The sequence below is a fragment of the Pithys albifrons genome, chromosome 1 (genome assembly GCF_047495875.1).
Source record: "Pithys albifrons albifrons isolate INPA30051 chromosome 1, PitAlb_v1, whole genome shotgun sequence".
Lineage (NCBI taxonomy): Eukaryota > Metazoa > Chordata > Aves > Passeriformes > Thamnophilidae > Pithys > Pithys albifrons.
Genome location: NC_092458.1, coordinates 64,099,787 through 64,123,347, shown reverse-complemented (window position 1 = coordinate 64,123,347; position 23,561 = coordinate 64,099,787). Strand labels below are relative to the sequence as shown.

Sequence of the window (23,561 nt, the reverse complement as noted above, 5' to 3'; positions counted from 1 at the left end):
GGTGAGAGGAGAGGAAGAAAAGGAAGCATGGCAGTAACAATTTAGAATATTTTAAAAATATATAAAATGTTAGCCCAGGCACCTACCTTATTTCTCTGTTTCAAGCAGTCCAGTCACATATGTGCAGCTAGAAAATAATCCATACATTTTAATAACTGCATATCTGAAGGACGAACTTAATGGTTCTTCAAGGCCTTAATATGCTGATAGTTTAAGCTGATTCTTCCAAATGATAGACACCTGAGGCAAAATTAAACAAAAGAACAGCTTTGCCATGAATACAGCAAATTATTCATACGAACTCAGTTCTACTTTCACCAAAGTTTGAAAAGAGTCTCTTCACACAGTTGAAGATGAGTTCATCTCTTCACTGTGAGGAAATGTGAATTCAGAAAGATACCTGAAGAAGTGGAAGGACAAAACAGATGAAGAGAACTAATGCAAAATATTTGATCTATTATGTCTCATTTTCCTTAAATTCAACAGCATAGCAGACTGTTCCTCAAGGAGTGTGTAGCTTTAGAGCTGGGTTCTGCATAGACCACTTCAACAAAACCTGCTAATTTTAAAGTGCCCTTGCCTAGGAAACATAAAAAACAGAGGAATGATCAGAAGACCTTATGAAACAGTTTTCTCTTTTGTTCAACAAAAGAAAAGCAGCAGTTTTTCTTTATAGTGTTGTAATGTTGAAGAACAGGAAGTCAATGATCTAATCTCAGCTGGTAAAACCTTCCAGCAAAAGGAGCTCTGGGACTGTTGTTCATTCCCATTCACATCAATAGCAATGCAGCTGTGTGAAGACATATCTGATAGTTTTCATAGTGGGTATTGCTCTGTGGTAATTTTCCAAGACCACAGTTAGGTAAAAATGTTATGTGCACAAGTCTCCTGTTACTAAAGGCAGGTAAATCTGTGGTAAATGCTTTTCAAATTAATTTCTGCTCTAGATTTCTTTTGTCATTGTGTATTGGACATTTGAATATATGAAACCAGGAAGTGTAGCATGATGGAGCATGTTCTGTTGTTATACATGTTTATAACAGAAACACATTTACAGTGAGGATATGAGAATACACTGCTTTTAAGATTCTACCTATTGACACATGAACAGGGCTGGCTTCAGATTAGACAGTAAATCTCTGTAAACCTCTGATAAGTTTACTGACTGACATCAAAACAAAACCTGAAAGATTAGCAAAATTTGCTGAAACTGACATTGAACTTAAGATGAAAGCTCTTCTGAAAATGAAGAGTCTCAGGAGAAAACTAGGAAATTCAAAAGCTTCAGTACGTCCACTGATTCAACAAAAATGTAATTACTCTACAAGGGAAAAGGCAAATTAAGAGACATGAGCAAGACTGCTGTGGCCCAAATAAAAGAGATCCTACAAGCATAATTTGCGGATTTTATAGGTGATGAAATTATGATAGTCAAGCTCTGAAGTATTACTGGGTTCATAAAACAGTATGTGATACAGAACTTTTGAGTTTCATTAAATGTATGAAAGCCATGATTAGGGTGTATTGGGTTTTTGTGGTCAGGTTTTGGTAGCAGGGAGGGCTACAGGGGTGACTTCTGTGAGAAGCTGCCAGAAGCTTTCCATTTGTCCAGCAGAGCCAATGCTAGTCAGCTCCAGGATGGACCTGCTGCTGGCCAAGGCCAAGCCAGTCAGGAACAATAGTAACCCTTCTGTGATAACGTATTTAAGAAGGAGAAAAAAAAGTTGTTGGGCAGATGAAACTTGTAGTCAGAGAAGAGCAGAATGAGAAAGTGTGAACAGCTCTGCAGACACCAAGGTCAGTGGAGAAGGAGGGAGGGGCAGGAGGTGTTCCAGGTGCTGGACCTGAGGTTCCTCTGAAGCCCATGGGGCAGTCCATGGTGGAGCAGCTGTCCCCCTGTAGCCCACGGAGGACCATGGGGGTGCTGAGATCCACTTGCAGCCCATGGAAGAGCAGGTGGATGCCCAAAGAAGGCCGTGACCCTGTGGGAGGCCTGTGATGAAGCAGAGTCCTAGCAGGGTCCTGGCAGGGACCTGCTGACCTACGGAGACAGGAGCTGCCACTCAAGTAGGTTTTCCTGGTAGGACTTGTGGCCCTGTGAGAGACCCACGCTGGGGCAGCCTGTGCCTGAAGGACTGCACCCTGTGGAAAAGTGACCCACATTTCAGCAGTTTGTGCAAAACTGTTGCCCACGGGATGGACTCACGTTGGAGAAGGTCTTGAAAGGCTGTTTCCTGTGGGAGGAGAAGGACTCCTCTCCCTGAGCAGCAGCAGAAACAACTAACCATGAGCCCCATTCCCTATCTCCCTGTGCTGTTGGCAGGGAGGAGGTAGAACTTGGAAGGATGAAGAGGTGGGAGGAAAGTGTTTATTTTACCTCTCATTATCCTGATCTGATTCTGTTAGCAATAAATTAAATTAATATCCCCATTTCAAGTCTGTTTTGTGACAGTAATTGATCAATGATCTTTCCTGGTCCTTATCTCAACTCATGAACCCTTTGTTATATTTTCTCTCCTCTGTCCAGTTGCAGAGGGGAGTGAGAGAGCGGCTTTGGTGGGTACGTGGTGTCCAGCCAGGGCCAACACACTACAAGGACAAACAATGTGTTCTGCTAATGACACAGGACAGATACAGGTTTGGGTAACATTGTTTTCTAGCAATTTCCTTTATAGGAATGGAATAGAAATCTGATTTTTCCATGGCACGTTTATTGCCATCTTTGGAAATACACCAAGATGTGTTCAGAGGTGTCTGAATTTAACTTAATAATATTCTACGAATTCCAAGGATCTGAGACATTAATCATAAAGAGAAAAGCTTATATATAAAAAAGTGTTACAAATGTTATAAATTTAAAACCCACTTACTTTATCAGTCACATCAGTTAGGATGTTACAGGCAGAGGTATAGGATGTAACTTCTTTGGTGTACACTCACCTGATTTTTTTTTTCAAAAATGCATTATTTTCCATGATTTTTTCACTGTAAAAGTATATCAAGTCAATAAAAAGAGTTGCAGTTCAAGTCCTGGTGAGAACAGAAGGAAAATCCCTACATTAAAAATAATCCTTTTTCCCTTGTCAGTGATATCTACTCTTGTATAGAAAGAGACAAAAAATGTCCTATATCAACATCTTCACAAAATTGATTCCTCCAGGTCAAGCACTAATATTTCTTCATCTGACTGTATGTCATTCTTTAAAGAGATTCATGATTTGTTTCTGTAAGGTACTTGTGTTCCTTAGTTAGAATACACCCAGAACAGAATGTTGAATAATTCTTAACTTACTGAATAATTTTCAGAACACTTTCAGGAGACGGACATGAGCTTTCTTTGTTGCAGTTCTTCTGTTATTGCAAAATGCAGGCTGGTGGAAACTGAAGCTCTTGACTGTATCTTTTAGTCAGTGACCTCGTAAAACTCAGGGGGAAAGACCTAAATTACTTAGGAAAATAGCCTATGATCTTTATCAAAATCTGCAGTAGAAAATGGGCATGTATTCAACATAGCTGCAGTTCATCTGAAGAATGGACCTGTAACTCTACCTGTCCCCTAACAGATGTTTGAATTTATGTTCAGGCTGTTTAAACAATGTCAACTGCCTCCTTATGTTTTTCTATCATGATTAACTACACTTCTGTAAATCTTGCTTAACTGTGTAGTTAGACAACTCTTAATGTTGGAAAAAAAGCCTCTTAGGTTTGCACAGCTATGCCCAATTGAGGCCTTAGAGAGTGCAAGAACAGCAAAACATATATCTTTTGTTCTTCTACTTCTCCAGGCACATGAGAGACTAGGGAAGCTGAATAGGGTCTGGTCCTCAGCAGCAGGAGTTGGAACATGAAAAAATGCTCATTAAATCAGAACAAATGTCCTGACTGAGGTTTTTTTTTTGGTTGTTGGGTTGGTGTTTTTTTTTCTTAATACACCTAATTATTTTCATCTTTCCACATTTTTAGGAAAGGGCTTTGTATAATCTTTTCCAGATGGACAAATGTACAAAGGATTTTGCAGTAATGATTGAGGGACAGAATGTATCCTCCAAGTCAATGTTGATTCTGTAGCCTTTTTCAGAATTCACTTCCAGTGGTTATGAAAATGTATCTTCTTAAAAAAATGTATCTTTTTAATTTGTCTCAACCTTGCATGGAAAACTTCCATGATGTTTTCATTACTTTAATTTTTCAGACTAAATAAGGGATTTTAAGACAAACCATCAGACTCTTGAAGAAAAATTATTTCTTGGTTTTACATCTCTTATAAAAGTAGCTTCTTTAATGCTGCCAATCAGCATGAGCTATGTTTATTTTAGATTTTCATTTGGCTACCACCATTAATGTTGTTTTTTCCACTGACAGATTCAATCTGCATGACATCAGCATGTCACCAGTAGAAGAGATGTGACTTTATTATTGTGGTCTTTCTTTGTGTTTTGGTTTTTTTGTTTGTTTTTGGTTTTGTTTTCTTTGTATTGTAATTAGTGATCTGGTCATTCTTAACATGCTACAATTTTCTTGCAGCAATATAGGTGTTCTGATGGGGACAAGGTGATATAACCTAGAGAGACAGCCAACAGAGTGGCAATGATGATCTAAAATATTTGAAGCTGAAAAGAATAATCTACCTCAGTCAGCTAAACAGCCTGAAGGATCAAAGGATGCCAAACAGTCTTCTGTTTGGAAAACACAAGTTTTAGAGTAAAATGGTACTTGGATTTGTTAATGGCTCCTTGGATCAGTAGCACCAATCATGCTGTAAATTTAGGAAGTCAGTATAATAACCCTCTAATTTGTTCTGGCGCTGTTTCAGTAACTGATGCAAAGCTGGTTAAAAACTCTCTCTCACTCTCTCTCTCTCTCCCTCTCTCTCCTTCATATATATATATATATATATATATATATATATATATATATATATATATATATAAAAGCACAGGACCCACGTCTTACAGTTTTACTTAAATTTGGGTATAAGATGGAACTACTTTTATAGTGCCTGACATTGTGTCACTTTCTAATAACATGCCTGCTGGTTGCAAGAGGCTCAAAATGCCATTTGTAGTTAAAATCTCTATTTTCAGATACATTGTCTAGCTTATTCATGCAGAGAAGTCATTTTACCTTTTGACCTTTCTGCTGGACTGAACAAAATGAGTGAAGATGTATTCTAACAGTCTTTGTATTTGAGTGAATTGTGACTGCAGCTGAAAGTGCCCGAGTGTCCTGTATTATTCAAATTAATTTATTTGTAATACACTTGGCTAAACCCCTCCATTTTAGATATTTACTTATTTTTGTTTAGATTTATACTGAAGTTAAAAAATTAATGAAGCAGAAAATCAAAGCATTGAAGTGCTTTTTAATGAGATACACAGTACCACAACTGCAATGCTTCAAGCGGGCCCAGGTTTTAAAATTATAACATTTTTACTTAACAAATAATTTTGTTCATCTGCCTAATTACTTTCTATAGAAAGAAATAACCAAAAGCTTAAGTGTAAGTTCATGCTTAAATGCATTGCTGAATCAGGGCATAATTTCCAAGATTTTCTTCTCAGTATAAGAAGAAATCCTATGGAAGTTTAATAATAAATAAAGCTAATAATAAAAAGAGCCTAGGGCTTTTCAGAGATGCTACATGTCTTCACTCCTTGATCTCTTCGTGAGCTGAAAGTATCTAAAAGCCTTCTGGACTGAGTTCTACCTGCTTAAGTCTGATCTCATCCAAAAAAGATTTGTTTTCACTGATGGTTTAAAAGCCTGGAGTACCTGTCAGAGCACTTGCTGGAAGCTGGCAAGTGTTAGCAAAACCTCTCTGGTGGCTGGAAAAAGTGTGTAGATTAGAAGGAGTTATCAAGAAGTTGCAATTAAGTTAAGCATGACATTGACAGACACAAGAAGAGCAGTGTATCATTCAGAAATTTTTAAAAAGTCAGGCAAATGAGCTAAGGATCTGAAAAAGCATGAAAAAGCAAGTAATAATTACATCTAACCAAAGAGATTACCAAAGAAATTCATGGTCAAATTCAGAGATTACTTTGAAGAACAGTGAGTGAGGAGCAGAGAGAAAAGTCTGAGAAACACTGTAACCCACAAAATGTAAAGGTAGAAACGGCAGAGGAACATTCTGAGGTGCTGAGAATAACAAAGGACATGAAGGTAAGCACCGTGTAGGATATTGCTGCTGCAGCTTTCACAGACTCAGTCATGTACCAGGACAGTGCTGGCAAAGCAGTAACAGGAGAATCACAGAATCAATTAGGATGGAAAAGACCTCTGAAATTATCAAGTCCAATCTGTGACCTAACACCGCCATGTCAACCAGACCATGGCACTAAGTGCCACATGTAATCTTTCCTTAAACACCTCCAGTGACAGGGACTCCACCACCTCTCTGGGCAGCCCACTCTGATGTCCAATTACTCTTTCTGTAAAGAATTTCCTCCTAATGTCTAACCTCAACCTCCTGTTGCACATCTGAAGACTGTGACCTTTTGTCCTGTCACCAGTTGTCTGAGAGAAGAGTCTGACTTCTACCTGCCTACAACCTCCTTTCAGAGAGTTATAGAATTTGCTAATTCATGCCAATCTGCAAATAAAACTGATAAATTAATGTCTATGAGAGTAAGTAATGGAACTATTTCAGATAAGCATGTAACATGGTATTAATGAAAGTGCTCTACTACCTAGTGCCCCCAGTAAGGTTTTTGTGGTCTTCATGAGTAACTTGAATGCCTTGGTTAAGTGAAGCTGTTACTTGTCTTATGCATTATGACTTGTTGGAGGAGACCCAGGGTTTATACAGTGGCAAAAATACTACAAGAGATGGATAATTGACGCCCAACGCGGTGGTGGTACCCACTACGCTGAAGCAGCATAAGCCGCGGGACAGGTGAGTCCCTCGGTCATCAGTGGACCTCGGAGGAAGCGATCGGGCAGAGGACCTCGGCATTTCTTCAGCTATCGGCTGGCAATCCCTCGTTGTTTCGACGTGGGACCGAAGGACTGACCCTCAGCCTACCTTTACCTTGGGTAGGTAGCCCTCCGAGCAGACCCTGCTCCCTCTCACCCTTATTTCATTTATTAAAAATGGGGAAAATTCTCTCTAAGAGAGAAAAAGAGACTTATCGCCGCCTGAAGTCCCTTCTAACTCACGCGAACTGTAAAGTGGACAAGGCCGCAATAAGATCGTTAATGAAATACATGGCTAAAGAGAACTACTCCCTGCCTTTTCATCTTACTACAACGGAATGGGACTGTTTAGGCCGAAAATTGTGGGCAGCGGCTAACAGACACGGCAAACAGGCCTCGCATGCATTAGTAGCATGGTCACTGATTCACTCGATCCTAGAAGCAGACCAGGCCACAGGGATCCAGGGGGCCCCAGGACAGAGTAGCGCAGGGAGTTGCGGTCGAAGCGCGGTACTTGCGTCGCAGTTTCAGGGGCCCTCCACCGATCCACCGGCGAACCCTGGAACTATTGCTAGCACAGTAACGGCCGCCATTGGGGCCTCTACACGTGCACGTGTTGGGTGCCCACAAGATGGCAACGGAGAGCGTGGTGAAGGGCCACCACAAAATGGAGGTTGGGGGAAGGGGGAGGAGGCAGCCGATGCCCACCCCCTGGGCGTGGTGTCAAAAGGGGAGGGGCCGATCTCTGTGGTAGGCAGTCCCTGTGAGCCCTTACGCCACACCCAACTTCCTCTTTCCCACGGTGGCCCCGCCCCCTACCTTTGTCAACATCCGGCCCAAGATGGCTGCACCCATGGACCAGAAGTACCTGGAATACCAGAGATGTTGTTACCAACGTAGATTGTCTCCATCACAACACCAAAAAAGCCATCATACAAAGGAGAAGGACAATGATCTTGCTTAAATCCGGTTTGAAATGCACAAGTCTTCCGTTGAGAATTTTTTTCTGTATATGTTCATATTGTAACTGTCTTTTAATTATGTTTTGCAGATCTCTGAACAACATATAATCATTTGCATGGGCCAGAAATGGGTGTACTAGGAATGCATTTAGGTCTGTGAGTGTGATTGCTTGAATGTGGTGGCCACCAGTGTGAATGTGATAGTCAGGGTGAAGTATAGATGTATCCCTACACTTATTATATTTATCATCGCTGTGTGAATGTTATGGTTTTCCTAGAGGTGTTCTCTGATGGCCACATGCATTTCACTGAACTTTACCCATCTAAATTCAATTAGTCATTCTACATCTTCTTTATTATCAACACTTCTTGAACATAATTTACCGTTGCCTAAATCAAGTATTTATATCTCATTTTAATTGTACAAACATTTACTTTACATGCATTTGACTTCTTTTTATTGACAGCCTTTTGGTTGGAGTAAAGATTTAATAAAATAAAGTGTTAGCAGGTCAGAAGACAGTCTGTGGAAGGGCAGAAGAAAACTTGTTTTTGTAGGGTAAGATAAGGATGGCCAGTGCAAGTATAGGTTGGAGAGAGGAGCAGGAGAAAGAATCTGAGAGGTAGAAAAAGAAAGGAGAAAAAAGAAAAAGAAGGGATACAGGTTTGATGAAAATGTTAAGAAGTATTAAAAGGTTGTGAAGAGAAGAACATATCTGAAGAGTGACAGCTATCATTCGAGTTTCATTTACATGTATTGCCTTTTATCGGGAATTTAAGTCGGAATCTGCAGTGTTTTTTTACATATTGTTAATTTTTTTAATGTATAAGTTAATGCCTCATGTAATTTTATTTAAAACTGATTACTTTTTCAAGCCTACAATGATTTGTAAACCCAATTCCTGCCCCAGTTTATTCCAGTTAAGGACATTGCTTAATCGTTGCTGTATTTTTTCTTGTATGTTTAAGTCTTTTCAAAGTTTTAAAGCTTTTCAAGCTCCTCGTGCCTACCCGGCATTAAAAGATAAAAAAGGAGGAGATGTTGGAGGAGACCCAGTGTTTATACTGTGGCAAAAATACTACAAGAGATGGACAGACGAGGACGCCGAAGTCCAGGAACCCGGCTCCCCGAATATGGAAGCTCTGCGAGAGATTTATAAGGACTCTAATAAGCTCACACCCTATATTGATGCTTCCCCAGTCTAAATGTTATACCCTTAATGTGGCTACCCTGGTTATTTTTCCCTTAGTAGTTCCTTATCCAAGTTCCCTCTTCCCACAAAACCCTCCGGGTCGCATCCCCCCCGTGTCCTGGCCCGACCCGGCCATGGGGGCGGTTGCCGGCGGGGCCGCCCACGAGGCACCGCTGGAGCCCGGGCAGGGGCTGTCCCTGCCTCGAAGTGCCTGAAGCCCTACAGTAGACTTTCCCCGCCCATCTCATTCTCCCATTGGTCCTTTTGCCGCTCCTCCCCTCCCTCCTTCCCTTCGTTTGCATGTACCCAATGAACTGTGTTACTCCGCCCCGTCTCCGCCCCTCTTCCCCGCCTACATCCGGGGAATTCCCATGCTCTCCTCAAAAGCAAGCGCGCAGCAATAAACTTGGCTTTTCCTCGTAGACTCCTGGCAAGTGCGGGCTTGTTCCGTTCGGGGTGGTCGCCGGGCCAGGGGCGGGAGGAGCCGACCCTCGCTTCTAAGGGGCCTGATCCTAGGGGAGCCCTGCTTGCCGCTTTCCTAGCCTGGCTCCTGGAAGCGGAAACCTCTCCACCGTATCGGTGGGCTATTTTTGATCCGCTGATAATGACTGTGTGCACAGATAATGACTGTTCTGCACACAGAACTGGTAAAACATGAATAGTCACATGAACATTTCCTCTAATTTTTTCACAGAAATCATTAAAAAATTAGTCTGACACATTTCAGACTATTCATGTGTATATCCATATTTGATTACTTCAAGGAATTCTACTTTCAAATAATATCACTTGTGCATGACGCTTCATTTATTAGGGATACTACACAAAGAAACAAAATGAGAGTTTCTCTACTGCACACATATTCTTTATGTCATTCTCTGCATACATATTCTGTGTATACATAAAGCCAACACACAGATGGAGCTTGCAAACTCACTGTACAATACACAGACTATGGGCAACCCATTGGTTTATATTGAGATAGCACACTCAGGGTAACACCAAGATGAAGAACCCAAGGACCAGATGTTCCCCTGACACAGAAAGTGTCCTCTCTTTGCTGGCCACCAGTAGAGATCAAGAGCTGCTCAGCACTGCTGAGCTTGGCCACAGGCAGGGAGGGCAGGCCATGTGTGCCTGAAGGGCTCTTTTCTGCTGCTTTCTTCCGTGCCTTCCTTCCCTCCCATCCCTCCTGCCTCTCAGCATCAATGTGCCTCCTCTAGAAGGTCACACACGCCACCAGCACACCCCTGCCACCATCACCTGGCAAGGCCTGTCTGTATATAATCAGTAAGAACTGTGTTTGGCACAAACAGTGAGTGAGCCACTCCCTGAGCCAGAGGCAGCAGCGGTCTCAGTGCCGGCTCTGCTGGGTTTGGCATCTCCCGCACCCGCCGCGTGAATCCTGTGCCACGGCGGTGCTGTGCCTGCAGTGCCACACAGGTGTGAGGACACAGGGCCCTGCAATGACAGTCCCTTTGGTGGCAGAGCACCGCCCATCGTTTGCTTGCACCTGGATAGGTGTCCAGCACACCTGGAACTGATGGCCCCAGGGGTGGAAACATGGAAACATGGCCCTGCCATCTGCCACTGACTGATCCAGACTGCACTGGGACAGGGGAAGCCCCAGAACACCCACAACACACTGTGGGGCAGCACAGCAAAAGAAGTTTTTGAGCAGTGGAAGAAAATAATCTGAATTCTTCTGAAAGCTGGTTTTGCCATAAACCAAAGTAAGGTAAAGGGGCCTGTGCCGCAGACCCCCTTTTTAGGAATAAAATGGCAAGATGAATGTTATCAATAAGATAACAACAATATCTCCACCGACTAACGGGAAAGAAACACAAGCTTTTTTACGTGTTGTGGGGCTTTGGAGGTTGCATATTCCATATTCCAGCCTGATTGTAAGCCCTCTTTGTCCTTGTAGCCTTAAGCTGCGCCAGGGGAGGTTTAGGTTGGACATTAGGAAGAACTTGTTCACAGAAAAGGTGGTCAGAGCTTGGAATGGGCTGCACAGGGAGGTGCTGGAGTCACCGTCTCTGGAGGTGTTTAAGGGAAGACTGGACGTGCCACTGAGTGCCATAGTCTGGGTGCCACGGTGGTGTTCAGTCACAGGCTGGCCTCGATGATCCCAGAGGCCTTTTCCAATCTGACTGACTCTCTGATCCCGTGAAGCGCCTCGGAAGAGGTACCATTCCAGCGAGGCCGGAGGGTTCGATACCCCGTCCGGGAGCCAACGCCGTGCAGGTGAAATTAAGTCCTCTCACAGGGACTGGCTTGCCGCTGACCCGGCAGTGTCCCGCGTCAGGAGAGCCCCGGGAGCGCAGGACCGGGCGGAGCCAGGCCGGGCCAGGCGGGACGGGGCGGGGGGAGTCGCGGGGGGTGGGGCCGCTGCCGCCCCATGTCCCTGTGCGGCCGCCGTAGGGAGCGCGCCGCCCGCCGCGGGCTTTTGGAGCGCCATGAGCCTGTGGGCTGACAAGCACCGGCCCGGCAGCCTCGGCAGGCTCGACTTCCACCGCGAGCAGGCGGTGAGGCTCCGCAACCTGGTTAGTGAGGCAGGGACTGCCCGAGGCCCCTGCGCCCTCCGGGTCCTCCCATCCTCGCAGGGAGGATCCCCCAGGGGTCGGGATTGCGGCTGAGTATGAGGGGGAGCTTCTGTGCGGGTGTACGAGCACTGGAACAGATTGCCCAGAGAGGCTGCGGAGTCTCCCTCACTGGAGATACTCGAGAGCCGTCTGGCCGCAATCCTGTGCCGTGTGCTCCGGGATGGCCCTACCTGAGCAGGGAGGCTGGAGCAGGTGTCCCACTGCGGCCCCTTCCATCCCATCCCGGTGTTCTGCGGCCTGGAGTGCCGCTCCTGCAGGGCTTCCCTACACTGCAGGATTAATTCTCTTCCTCAGCCATCCGTGATGTCTGACTAATGTAAATGCTGACTCTGGGTGTGGTCAGGTACGCTCCAAGTCATGCTTCTTAGTAAATAAACTCCTAACTTAAAATTAAGTACAGGCTACCTGTTACTCCTTTGCCTATATTCAGGGATTACAAGTGGAACTCTGAAGTAATTTTATATATACATATATATATATATATTTGTATTTTTATGGGGATATATATATGGAGATATATATAATATATAGATATATACATATGGAGATATATATCCATATATATATATATCATAATTATATGTATGTGTATCTGCTTTAAACTTTCTTTTAAACCTTTTTCCTGTGTTTATTGCAGCTGTCATTCTAGTAACCCTGAAAGCATGTAAATGCTGGGATTTGGGGGTTTTGTTGTTTGTTTGGGGTATTTTTTGAGGGGTGACGGGTTTGAATTGAAATGAGTTACACATGGCTTTCAGAAAAATATGTTCCATAGGAAATGTTGCTGCAGGAAAGGAAATCAGTAATTTTAATTCTAGGTACTATGTTGTGATGGAGCTGGAAAACTAATTTAATGCAAACTTGGGTGAGAATGGAAGGATGGCCACTCTCTCATAAAGACAATACTGTTGTAGTTAACTAATTTTGTTGCTTTTCGTTCAGGTCCAGTGTGGTGACTTTCCTCATCTGTTGGTGTATGGACCATCAGGAGCTGGAAAAAAGACAAGAATAATGTGTTTGTTAAGGGAATTGTATGGGGCAGGAGTGGAAAAACTGAGGATTGAGCACCAGAGTATTACGGTAAAAAAATAAGTCTCCTGTCTGCTGTAATGTGGATATACTGACATATTTCTGTTGTGAGACCTTCATATTTATTTGAGGATTTAAGTTTTTTTTTTTGCATTCAGCATTTTCAAGCTTTTATATGTAATTAATCACACTAATTTGGTTATATGAGCAAATAGTTTTCCAAATGTTCTTGTTTCTTATGTCTTCAGAATATGGGGTTCTCTTGTTTTCTGTGCCTGGTTGGCTGGTTTTGGGTGTTTTTTTGTTTGGAGTGGGTTTTTGTTGTTCACAGGTGAGTTTGGACAGTAGCATCCAAACTAGTCATGATAGACTAGTTCTGAATTAAATGTATGGAATTTAATTTGGCTGTAAATAAGGGTTATTTTTTAAATTCTTAGCACTACTTTTTGCATGATAGAAATATGGAATATATTTACCATTTGGACCTAAATTCATTGGTGATATAAATAGTAGTGTTTTCAAGCAAAGTATAGGTTGAAATTCTTTGACAAGAGAAGTGAATAGCCCTTTGGGCTTGCCCGGCAGTTTTGCATCCAAAACTTTTCTTTGGATGGACAAAGTGTCACTTATTTTGAACAACCAATTCCAATAACAAGCCTTCTTTTAGAAAACTGGAGTATGCAGTAATACATGCTAGGTAATAGCTGTCATTGCTGTTTTACAGGCTGGATGATGTGTCAGTACTCCTTTTTTCCTTTGGAAGTGGAGTTGGAGGGCATAGGAGATATGCAAGTCTGGTGCCTCATCAGTTCTTTGATCTCTGAGACTCTTGGTTTTCCTGAGACCTAACCAGTTGTAATCTGCAAAACAGATTTTTAGAACACTTTCTGAAATTGAATATGCTTGCTTTCTACATAGGCTCCTTCTAAAAAGAAGATTGAAATTAGCACCATTGCAAGTAATTATCACCTTGAAGTTAACCCAAGGTAAGTGTACAGTAAAAATGTCCCACTTCAAAGATGAGCCACTGGTGATGTTGCAGGTGGTTTCAGCCTGGGTGTATGAGGGACTGATTGCCCAGTTTTTGGCTGAGCAAATTAAATAATGGTTTATGGGTTTGCTCTGCAGATGAGAAGAGGGAGAGGACTTTTAATTGAACAGCTCTAAATGAACAAAATTGTGGATTGCTGTATAGTAGAGACTCTAATGTTCTGCTTAACTAGCCACATAAGCATGCTGATGTTGAGGATTGGGTCACAGAAATAATTCTAAATTCATAGATTTAACCATTTCAGCTGAAATTGAAAACTTTTATTGAAAGTAACATGTCCGTATTGTTACTCATCTAAAATATCCAAAACTAAATAAAGTTTTGAAAGTACGCAAGGCTTGCTCAGTAAATCTTCAAAAAGAGTTTTAGAGCACAGAAGAGAACACCACTACAGAATACTGTGAATCCTGTCTTGAGTGAAGTCAGATGTTGATTTAAACAACAGAAGCTATAATGAGGTACTATATGTCTTCTTCGACAGTTGTGAAATTGCTAGTGATAGTTCACTGACCCAAAGTAAATACTTGTATTCACCTGAAGTCTCATAATGGTGCTTTAAATCATATAAGAATGGATGTCATTGTGCACTGGGAGGTGTTGGTTATGGTGGCTTTGTTGTCTGTGTTGCAATTTTAAGACTGTGTGTACCCAAAGTCATTTTGTGGTTACTGCTAAACCTTTGCTCATGCTGCTTTACGTTTTAGAAGCTGTTCTCATGTGCCAGGTCTCCTTAAAAATCTTTTTCTGCAGCTGATCTGTGTATTGATTAGTGAATTTCTGCTGGTGTTCTAATAGTCTCAAGTAATTAGCAGTTAATTTCCAATAAAAGCTGAGGCTGTTATTGGTAGATAATTAAATGTCATTTTAGTAATATAAAATATTTCACCAGTCTTCTGCTCTGATAACCTGATACTACTAATACTTCTTCTGTTACACTGCATAGAGTTCTTATAGCTTGAAACATTTCACAGAATATTCTCAGTTGGAAGGGACCTCCAAGGATTGAGTCCAACTCTTGAGTGAATGACCCATTCAGGAGTTGAATCCACAACCACAGTGTTATTGGCACCATGCTCTGACCAACTGAGCTAATGTCATATACAATAATTGTATTTTACTTTAAATACAAATATCATAAAAACATAGAATTACTGTGGTGGGTTTTGTACATAATAATAGTGCTGAGTTTGGATTAGAAATTAATATATTGATTCATGGTCTTTAAGTGATCAAGCAATTGTCATGTTTATGCCTGACCAGACAGCATGTGCTGTACCATAGTCTGTGAAGTTTGATTGAATGGTAAAATCATGTTATGATCTTGAGTAACATGCAGTGTGAAAAATGGCTAACAGGAAAGGAAATTAATTTCTAAGAAGGACTCTGCAGGCACTGAATTTGTTATGAAACTTAAATTTATTTAACATTAGATAGAAATGTAACAATAACATTTAACAGAAATGTACTTTTTCCTTCGAAAGGAGGATATTGTCTGAATTCCAAAGTGTTGTCTTCTGGTCACTTGACTAGCTTGAATTGATGCTTTAAAATGGATTCTGCTGACTAAATACATCATTAAAGAATAAGGAACAATAAAAACGAAATGGTTGTCTGGTAACTGCCTTTGTTGTTTTCCCGGAATATTTGATGTGGTCACATAATATCAAAGATAATCTTTTGCCATGAAATTATAGCTCTTGAGTTTACTGTTGCTACAGAAAATAATTTATGTTTAATATTAGGACACTATTTTAACCACTTCCCATTTTAACAGTTGGCTTAGCTCGTAAGTAGAACTGTAGTAGACTTGTTTAACTTCAATTGTAGCACAAATACAAAAGCAAAGATTGCTCCATTGCTGAAGGACAGAGGACTGCTGTCCAAGTCAGCGACTTGAGCAGGTTGTCAACTGTTGAGCTATTGCATTTCTTTCTGCCTTTTCCTTTGCAAGAATGGGGAAGGTCTGGTCGAGTGGTGAAGAGAACTGTGCAGACAAATGTCTTTTCATTTGCTTGCCAGTGAAATATAGCAGAGCTGCTGCTGCTTCTGTGAAGGCAATTGTCTGGGATGCTAAAGAGCAAGGTTTTTTTTTCCTGTTTCTTTGCTTTTTTGTTAGTCCAGCTTGCAAGTTATTAGACCCCTCTGGTTGTCAAATCTGAGTAAAGCTAGCTGAGCTACTGCTGACCTGGGAACACAGAAAACTGCAGTGCTACTGTAGTGGATAGTGGAGAGGCAGGAGAGGGTCTAGAATTTCACGATAGTTTCCTGCTGCCTCAGAGGGAAAAAAACCAAATCTAATGCTGTAATAGTATCTGAGTATCAGTATTTTACTAGTAGCTTGTAACCTCAGTAGGGGCGGTCCCATGGTGTAATGGAGAGCACTCTGGACTCTGAATCCCAAGGACCTGAGTTCCAGTCTCAGTGGGACCGTCCCCTGGCAGTTCAATGCCTCCCTGCCATCCCATCCCGTCACATCTCGGATGCTCAGCAGGGTCAGCCCCGGTTAGTACCGGGTGCTGTGACAGTCCTGAGGACTTCCCTGTCACTGTCCAAGCTCACTCAGCCGTGGCAGATGGACCTCAGGACTTAAACAGTGGGGCCAGTTCTGCACACGCTATGCCTCACCTAAAAAATCCACTGCGCAGGCCGGAAGGGCACACCCACGTGGGGAGAGCCCTGCCCAAATCTGCGTTCGCGAAGTCTGGCCATACATACATGTAACCTCAGTGTGTCTGCCATTTAAGGGTGCGTTAACCATATACGTTGTTCATGGCATGACATCTTGGAGTTTGTTTTTGGGGGAAAAAAACACCCTGCGTTTACAACAGTCCATTGAGTCAGGCATCCTATTGTTTGGTTAGACTTAATTGTTCTTCCCATAATGAGTACAGGTGTTCACATTGTGTGTCTTTGTCCAGGTTGTAGGTAACAAAAGTTTAGACTTCTTATCCCAGAAGAGTCAGTTCTGTTTTTAAGAGTCAATTTAACAATGGTTTCACTACTTTTCAAAACTTTTCTAATCCGGCTGTGCCTGCGTAAGCTTTGGGTTGTTTTTATTGCTGGGAAGGTAACTTTCAACAAAATATGTGTGTTGAGCTTAATTCTAGCCTCAGCTACTTCTGAATTTTCTTGTTTAGTCAGTTGGCTGCTTAGGTGGGTGTATTTTATATGCCATATAAAGTTGTTTTAAAACAAAATTTATTCAAACTTCTTGTACAGTGATGCGGGAAACAATGACCGTGTAGTAATTCAGGAACTCTTGAAGACAGTAGCACAGTCCCAGCAGCTTGAGACAAGTACTCAACGAGATTTTAAAGGTGAGTAGAACAGTTAAAACCACTCAAAGGCTTTTTAAAGTTGGATTTTTTTTTCAGAAATTTCAGCTGACTGTTTCATGTGTATGCCTTCATGAAATATGCAGGTGCAAACAAACCTTTTCCCATTTAGAAGATTTTTATCCATAGCATACAGAGGTACACTGAGTTAAGAAAATGAAGAAGACTTTAATTGAATTTTTCCAAGATACATGTTGCTATAATTGGCTTATTTTTTCTCCCCAGGACTAACATGAAAGCGAATCAGAACTATATAATAGGATTGTAGGAGAGAGGAAATCGTGACAGATGGTAGGGCAGAAATTAGCTGAAAATGGTCATGGATTTAGTACTTTGTCTCATTTTCCTACTGTTCTGTTTCTTACTGTGTTTTGCCGGAGCTGCTAGTCATTGATTTGCTCTGCCAGTTACTGATGTATATTATCCTTAGAGCTGCAGTCATACCATGCACCTTAAAATGTCTTTTAAGCTGTCTGATCTTGCTAGGCTGTGTGTATAACCAGAAGAGAAGTGGAAGAAGAATATTTGGCTGATTTGTTCTTCCAGACTCTGGGCAATTCAGAGTATTGAAATGAGCCATCTCTGAGATGCCTGTGGAGGAACCTGTGGAGGATAGCTGGTTAGGTTGGCTGATCTGTGTTAGGTGTCTCCTGATTGTTGTGAAGCAATTTTTAAACATTTTTCTTTTTTTCTTTGAAAGGAAAAGAAAGGTGCTGCAGCTGCAATAAGGCAGCTTTTTTACTACTTCTTTATCAGGCTGAGAATTTGGCTTTTAAGTATAAAATGTATTGAGGATAGTCTTCATGAAATTTTTACTTTTTGATACGTCCTTATGCCATAAATTCTCCTGCATTTCTTACTTTAAAACTCCTTAAAAAAGTTACTGTACTAGTTATCAAGGTGAAAGCTTCTACACCTACCTGGATTATTTCTTGGCACTGAAGCATCGCAGGCCCTGCTCTGAAGAAATTGACATTCTAGGACATGAATATAGTGTGTTGTGTGAAGGAGCAGATTGTACACCCAAAAAAAGGCACGCAGGTTATCCTAATCTTTGTTTTCCTGTCTTGTGGAACCATGCTGCCTTTGTCTGCATTTTGCTATTATTGCTTGCATGTCAGAAGTTTTCTTAGGAAGAGTTGATATTAATACAAACCCCCACTATTTTTAATCCTTTTTTTCAGTGGTGCTGTTAACAGAAGTTGACAAACTCACTAAAGATGCTCAGCATGCTTTGCGAAGAACAATGGAGAAGTACATGGCGACCTGCAGGTTGATCCTATGCTGCAACTCCATGTCAAAAATTATAGGACCCATTCAAAGCAGATGTCTGGCTGTACGAGTGCCTGCTCCCAGCATTGAGGATGTATGTTAAAATAGAAGCAAAAATAAATTATTTAAAAATTCTTACTAGATAAGTTCTTGCTGGGGACTTATGAAATATTTTACTTTCACATAATGACACAGTTTTTCTTTGTGGTTGAGTGACTTGTCAAGCATAGCTTATGAAAGACTGGTCCATCTCTGGTCCAGAAATCTTTCCAACAGGAGAATCTGTGGCTGCTGAGTGGGTTGCCAAAGCGTTGTACTCACTGCTATCTGTTTTCTGTCTAGATCTGCTATGTCTTGTCCAATGTGTGTAAGAAAGAAGGACTGACTCTTCCTCTGGAGCTGGCTCAAAGGATTGCAGAGAAGTCTGGCAGGAATCTTAGGAAAGCGCTCCTTATGTGCGAGTCCTGCAGAGTACAACAGTAAGTCATTACAAAAGTTACTGTAAGTTATGTTGTCAGACACATGCATTACCTTACTTCTAAGGCCTTGTTGGAATAAGTGACAATTTGCTTTGATAGTAACTTTTAAAAAAATTATTATTGTACAGGTATCCTTTCACTGCTGATCAAGACATTCCTGAGATGGACTGGGAAGTTTATTTGAGAGAAACTGCAAATGCCATTGTTGGTCAACAGACACCACAAAGGTAGGTGAATAGACTTGTTTCAAGTTACGTTTTTGGTGTACTCTGGAACCTAAAAAAAGAGTTGTATTTAAAAATGCGGCATCTTTACTTTAGTTGTATGTAATTTTCTCTTACTTCTACTGGGGCCAGTACTTTGCAGCCAGAGGAAATGAGCTTTAAAATTACCAGAGGATGCTGAATGAGTATCAGGAACTGAAAAGCTGTTGCTTTTCCCTGTTGAAGCTTAGTAATCAAAAGTGAGCACAGGCTTACTTGCATATTGTGTTTTCTGCCTTTTTGTCTTTTGCGGGTGGGTGTATGTGGTTGTTGTAGTTTGTTTTACTTAAGGTTTCTCTTTCACCATCTTTAGTATAATGCACCTTTGTAAAAGAACTGGAAATGAGAAATCATCACTTTTTTAAAGCACATTAGGGGATTCCCCCTTTGTCCATCCCAGTGTCATATACACAGCCTGATCCTTTTAGTCTGTTCCATATGTTACATGCATGAGATGTCACTTAATTTAAATGCTTGTGGTGTCTGACCTCCTGATATCAAAAGCTGAGCATTGGTAAGTGTGTCACTTTTGCTACCTAATTAGCTACCCCTTTTTATAAGCAATGACACAGAAAGACAGTATAAAGGAGTCCTGTGGTTCTAATCAGTTTTGTGTCTCCTCACTAATCTTAAGCAGGAATAATAACTTGGATATGAAAAGGAATTAAAGGAAGACAAGCCTGAGACAAATTCTGATAGCCTTGTAGTTTCTAGATTAACTGAGACCATTGTAACTAGAGTATATGTAACTAATCTTTTAAATAAAAGGTGATATGCAGCATTTGAATTGAAACTGACTCATGCAATGCTTTTGGGTTTAAAATAACACACAAACCCAAAAGCAGAAAAGAAACTTTGCTTGGTTGACTTTCTTCCTGAGGCATATTTCACAAATAATGAAAGTACATTAGTATGCTTTGGGGTCATACTCATATTTTGTGGTGTCTTTCCAACAGGCTTTTAGAGGTCCGTGGACGGCTTTATGAACTCTTGACACACTGCATTCCTCCTGAGATTATAATGAAGGTAATTCAGCTATCTGGCTCTTAATGTGTTGTAAATATTACTGCTGTGATAGTCTCAACTAGAGCTAAACCAAAAAAAAAAAAAAAAAAAAAGAAGAAACTACACCAAAAAATCACAAATTATCCAAACATTGATGGAAAGTTGCGTCCTTTCCAAATAGACATGAGTTGCCATCCCTGGAGGTGTTCAAAAACGAGTAGACTTGGCACTTTGTGATGGGGCTTAGTGGGCATGGTGGTGTTCTGTCAAAGGTTGTACTTTGGTCTTTCACAGCCTTAATGATGATATGATTCTGTAGGCTAGTCTTGATATGATTTGTTTTCTTTTCTGGAAGTTTTGTTGTTAGAAATTCAGTATTTGCTATGTTTTAGTAGTGGAGAGGTGTGCTGAGGGGTGCTAGATCAGCAGGCCTATTCGAAGACAGAAGTCATCTTGGGAGCAAAAAAGCAAGTGGGATGTGTATGTTCTTACTTTTAAGCATGATAAAAGGACGCTGAAGGCAGCTAGAGCAGAAGAAAGACTAAAGATAATGTTTGCAGCTTAATCTAGGTGGACTCTGCCTTCAGACATAACTTCTTTTCACATTAACTGATTTCTGCTTACTGATACTTTTGGTAGTTAGATGTTTCTTTAACCTTCGTTTCTTACAGTAGGTTAGTGGATCTTGCATTGCTGTGTTTGGGAGGTGAAAGGGAGATGTTCTCTACCCACTCCCTCTTCATCAACTTAAAATGGTCTAGAGATATTTCTCACCCAATCCTGATTGTTTTAATATAGGTGGATTTCCAATGATTTTATTGCTGTCTGTGATATAAAATCTCATGCATTTTGAGATTTTATAGTGACTAAAGTACTGTGGTTGAGTTGTCTTGTCTCTGTCTGCACATAAATATGTACATAAATATAAATAAATACACTTAAATTCGAAATAAGCCCTTCCCTTGTTTTTTATTAATGTTTCTCTTTGTGCTCAATGCTGTCAAGATAGCAAGTGTATTAAAATCACTTCTATCTTGGTAGGAATTCTCTCCAGGGTCATGTGCCTCTATGCAGTAAAGGTTATAGTATTTGGAGATGAGATTAATTTATTTTCCTTCTTAAAGCATAAATAGTTCCAGTAAATGATTCTGGAATGTTTTTTGTGTTGGATTGATGAATGAACTATTGGTCATAGGTTGGCTGTTTTCAAAGAAACAAGGTTATCCTCTTAATAAAAAATACCTAATTTTTCAAATACTGTCCTGTTTTTTCCCATTTTAGGGCCTCCTGACAGAACTTCTAAATAACTGTGATGGACAGCTGAAAGGAGAAGTAGCACAGATGGCAGCCTTCTATGAACACCGCCTGCAACTGGGCAGCAAAGCCATTTATCATCTGGAAGCATTTGTTGCAAAGTTTATGGCAATTTACAAGAAGTTTATGGAGGATGGGCTAGACGACATGATGTTCTAACTGATGCCCAAAGTTGTACACAGAATGTTGTGTCAAGATACCAGTAATGTAGCAAATGTCTACTTGTTGGTGCTTGATTACATGTGGGTCTAGTTCTAAGTCAAATATTTTTATTTTGCTGTTCAATGAAACAATGTTTGCTCAGCTTTAGAAACGAGATGGATTGTTTGACAGCCACAAATCCATCTTTAGATCCGTACAAAATACATTGGCCTTTCAGAAATGCAACACGTTGCCTTGGAAGATGTATAAGATCATAGTTGCTTTGCAGTATTTGTAAGCTGCCATTAAGAAGAGAGAACACAGATGCCGCATGCTTGGTTTTTGTTTGTTAATCACAGATGGGCAAGGCTGTAAGAGAAAGATGCTTTTCCCATGTTGTCATAAGTTTCAGCTTGAACATGTATTTTCTGCCTGCTGATCTATACATCTTACTGTTTGTCTAACTTTTTTTTTAGCCATGCTGTTTTCTGGTGTGATCACACAGAATGTTTTCTGGCTTTTTTTCTTTCTAAGCACTTGCATTGAATTTGTGGATAAGCAATATTTTGTATTCCTTGTAAATCAGATTGACCACATGGAACATCTTGCTTAGAAGGACTATACTTGTATAAAGCAAATCCACTTGCAGTCTTGACACCTTTGGGTTCACCTCAACACACATAATACTGTTCAGGTAAAGGTTATTCTTTTGACTATTTTTTTAAAAGAGCATCAGGTTTCAGCTTTTAGCAAATATTCTTTCACCTCTTAAATTGATACGTGACATTTTTAAAATGGTGAAATAAATTGTAGAAAATATGAACAACACCTGAAGTGCTGAATGAGTGTTTTATGCTGTCTGTGAGTGCCCAGGTACGTTCATTTCCTTTGACGTAGATGTCTTTCAGAAAGGTGGGATATCTCACACATACTGTAAGACTAAAGGGAAGCACTGAAGCCTAAAAAACCAAACTACAAGTGACAAGAAAAAGGAAAAAAAACCCAACCTCCCAGAGTAGTAATAATAATAGAAAGCCAACGCCTTTCTGCAAGCCTTGAAGATGTTTATATATTATGGTAGTCTAAAAATTACTGAATTCATAACTTTCATTACTTCACTGTGCTAATTTAGGCTATTACTAAATAGTATTTAAAGCTAAAGTAAATTAAATACCATTTCCTGTTCCCTCTCCTTTTTTTTTTCTTCAGGAAAGGGTTTAATATTTGAGGCTTTTATGTCAGAGGTAGTAATGCTTAATGGCAGTTGTTTTGGAAGCTAGGGCCTTCTCACTAGCAATTGATAAAGAATCTCACTAGTTAGTAACTCTGTCATCCTCTTTAAAATATGCAAAAGGCAGCATCAATCCTGAAAGAGGCAGTGTCACTGCTCTTCTCAGAAATTTGACCATTCCATGTGGTATTAATGCGCAGTTTGGCTTTGGATTCATTCTCAGTAATACTGTGCTGGCCTTCCTGCTCAACTGTACTGAAGAAGTAGAGGATGGAATTTTTTCTTGCATATCCACAGCACTGGTAACTTGTCAGATTGTGAGTGTCTTGAGTGTCAGAGATCTTGGAAGAACATTAGTCAGTGCTAGTGGCAGTGAATACTTGAATCTGTTACACAGAAGAGCACAAAGGTAGAGGGGTCATAATTACTGCATGTACAAACTGCTGCACTCTCAGGAGCCTTGTCTTAGCTATGAATTTTTAAAAGCTGAAAAAACTTACTATTTCCCTACTACTACAAATGTAACATGTGATGATGAATCAAGAGTCCAAAAGATAATGAAATGCTTCCCCCGTAAAAATGACCCCAAAAACTGATAGGAGAATCTACAAAGGGGGTTGTGAAATACAATTGAAATTCACAGGGATGGTGTTGCTGGGGAGGGTGGAGAGGCAGGAGCTGGACTGCAGGTTTGTCAGGGGGCAGAGGTGGAGGAGCAAAAGGCCTCAGCAGCTTTGTCTAGAAGTCAGAAACCCCAACATGGGT

General features: G+C 40.9%; 1 protein-coding gene across 1 annotated transcript; it reads left to right on the top strand.

The window, feature by feature from the left end:
- The first annotated feature begins 11,483 nt into the window (after window positions 1-11,483).
- On the top strand, window positions 11,484-22,393 carry RFC3 (replication factor C subunit 3). The gene is made up of 9 exons (XM_071552793.1): window positions 11,484-11,616; window positions 12,619-12,756; window positions 13,624-13,691; window positions 16,976-17,073; window positions 18,276-18,457; window positions 18,706-18,842; window positions 18,971-19,069; window positions 20,062-20,131; window positions 21,392-22,393. Exons 1-9 carry the CDS (start codon window positions 11,530-11,532, stop codon window positions 21,581-21,583), a joined length of 1,071 nt encoding a protein of 356 aa, XP_071408894.1. The 5' UTR covers window positions 11,484-11,529; the 3' UTR covers window positions 21,584-22,393.
- Window positions 22,394-23,561: the final 1,168 nt, after the last annotated feature.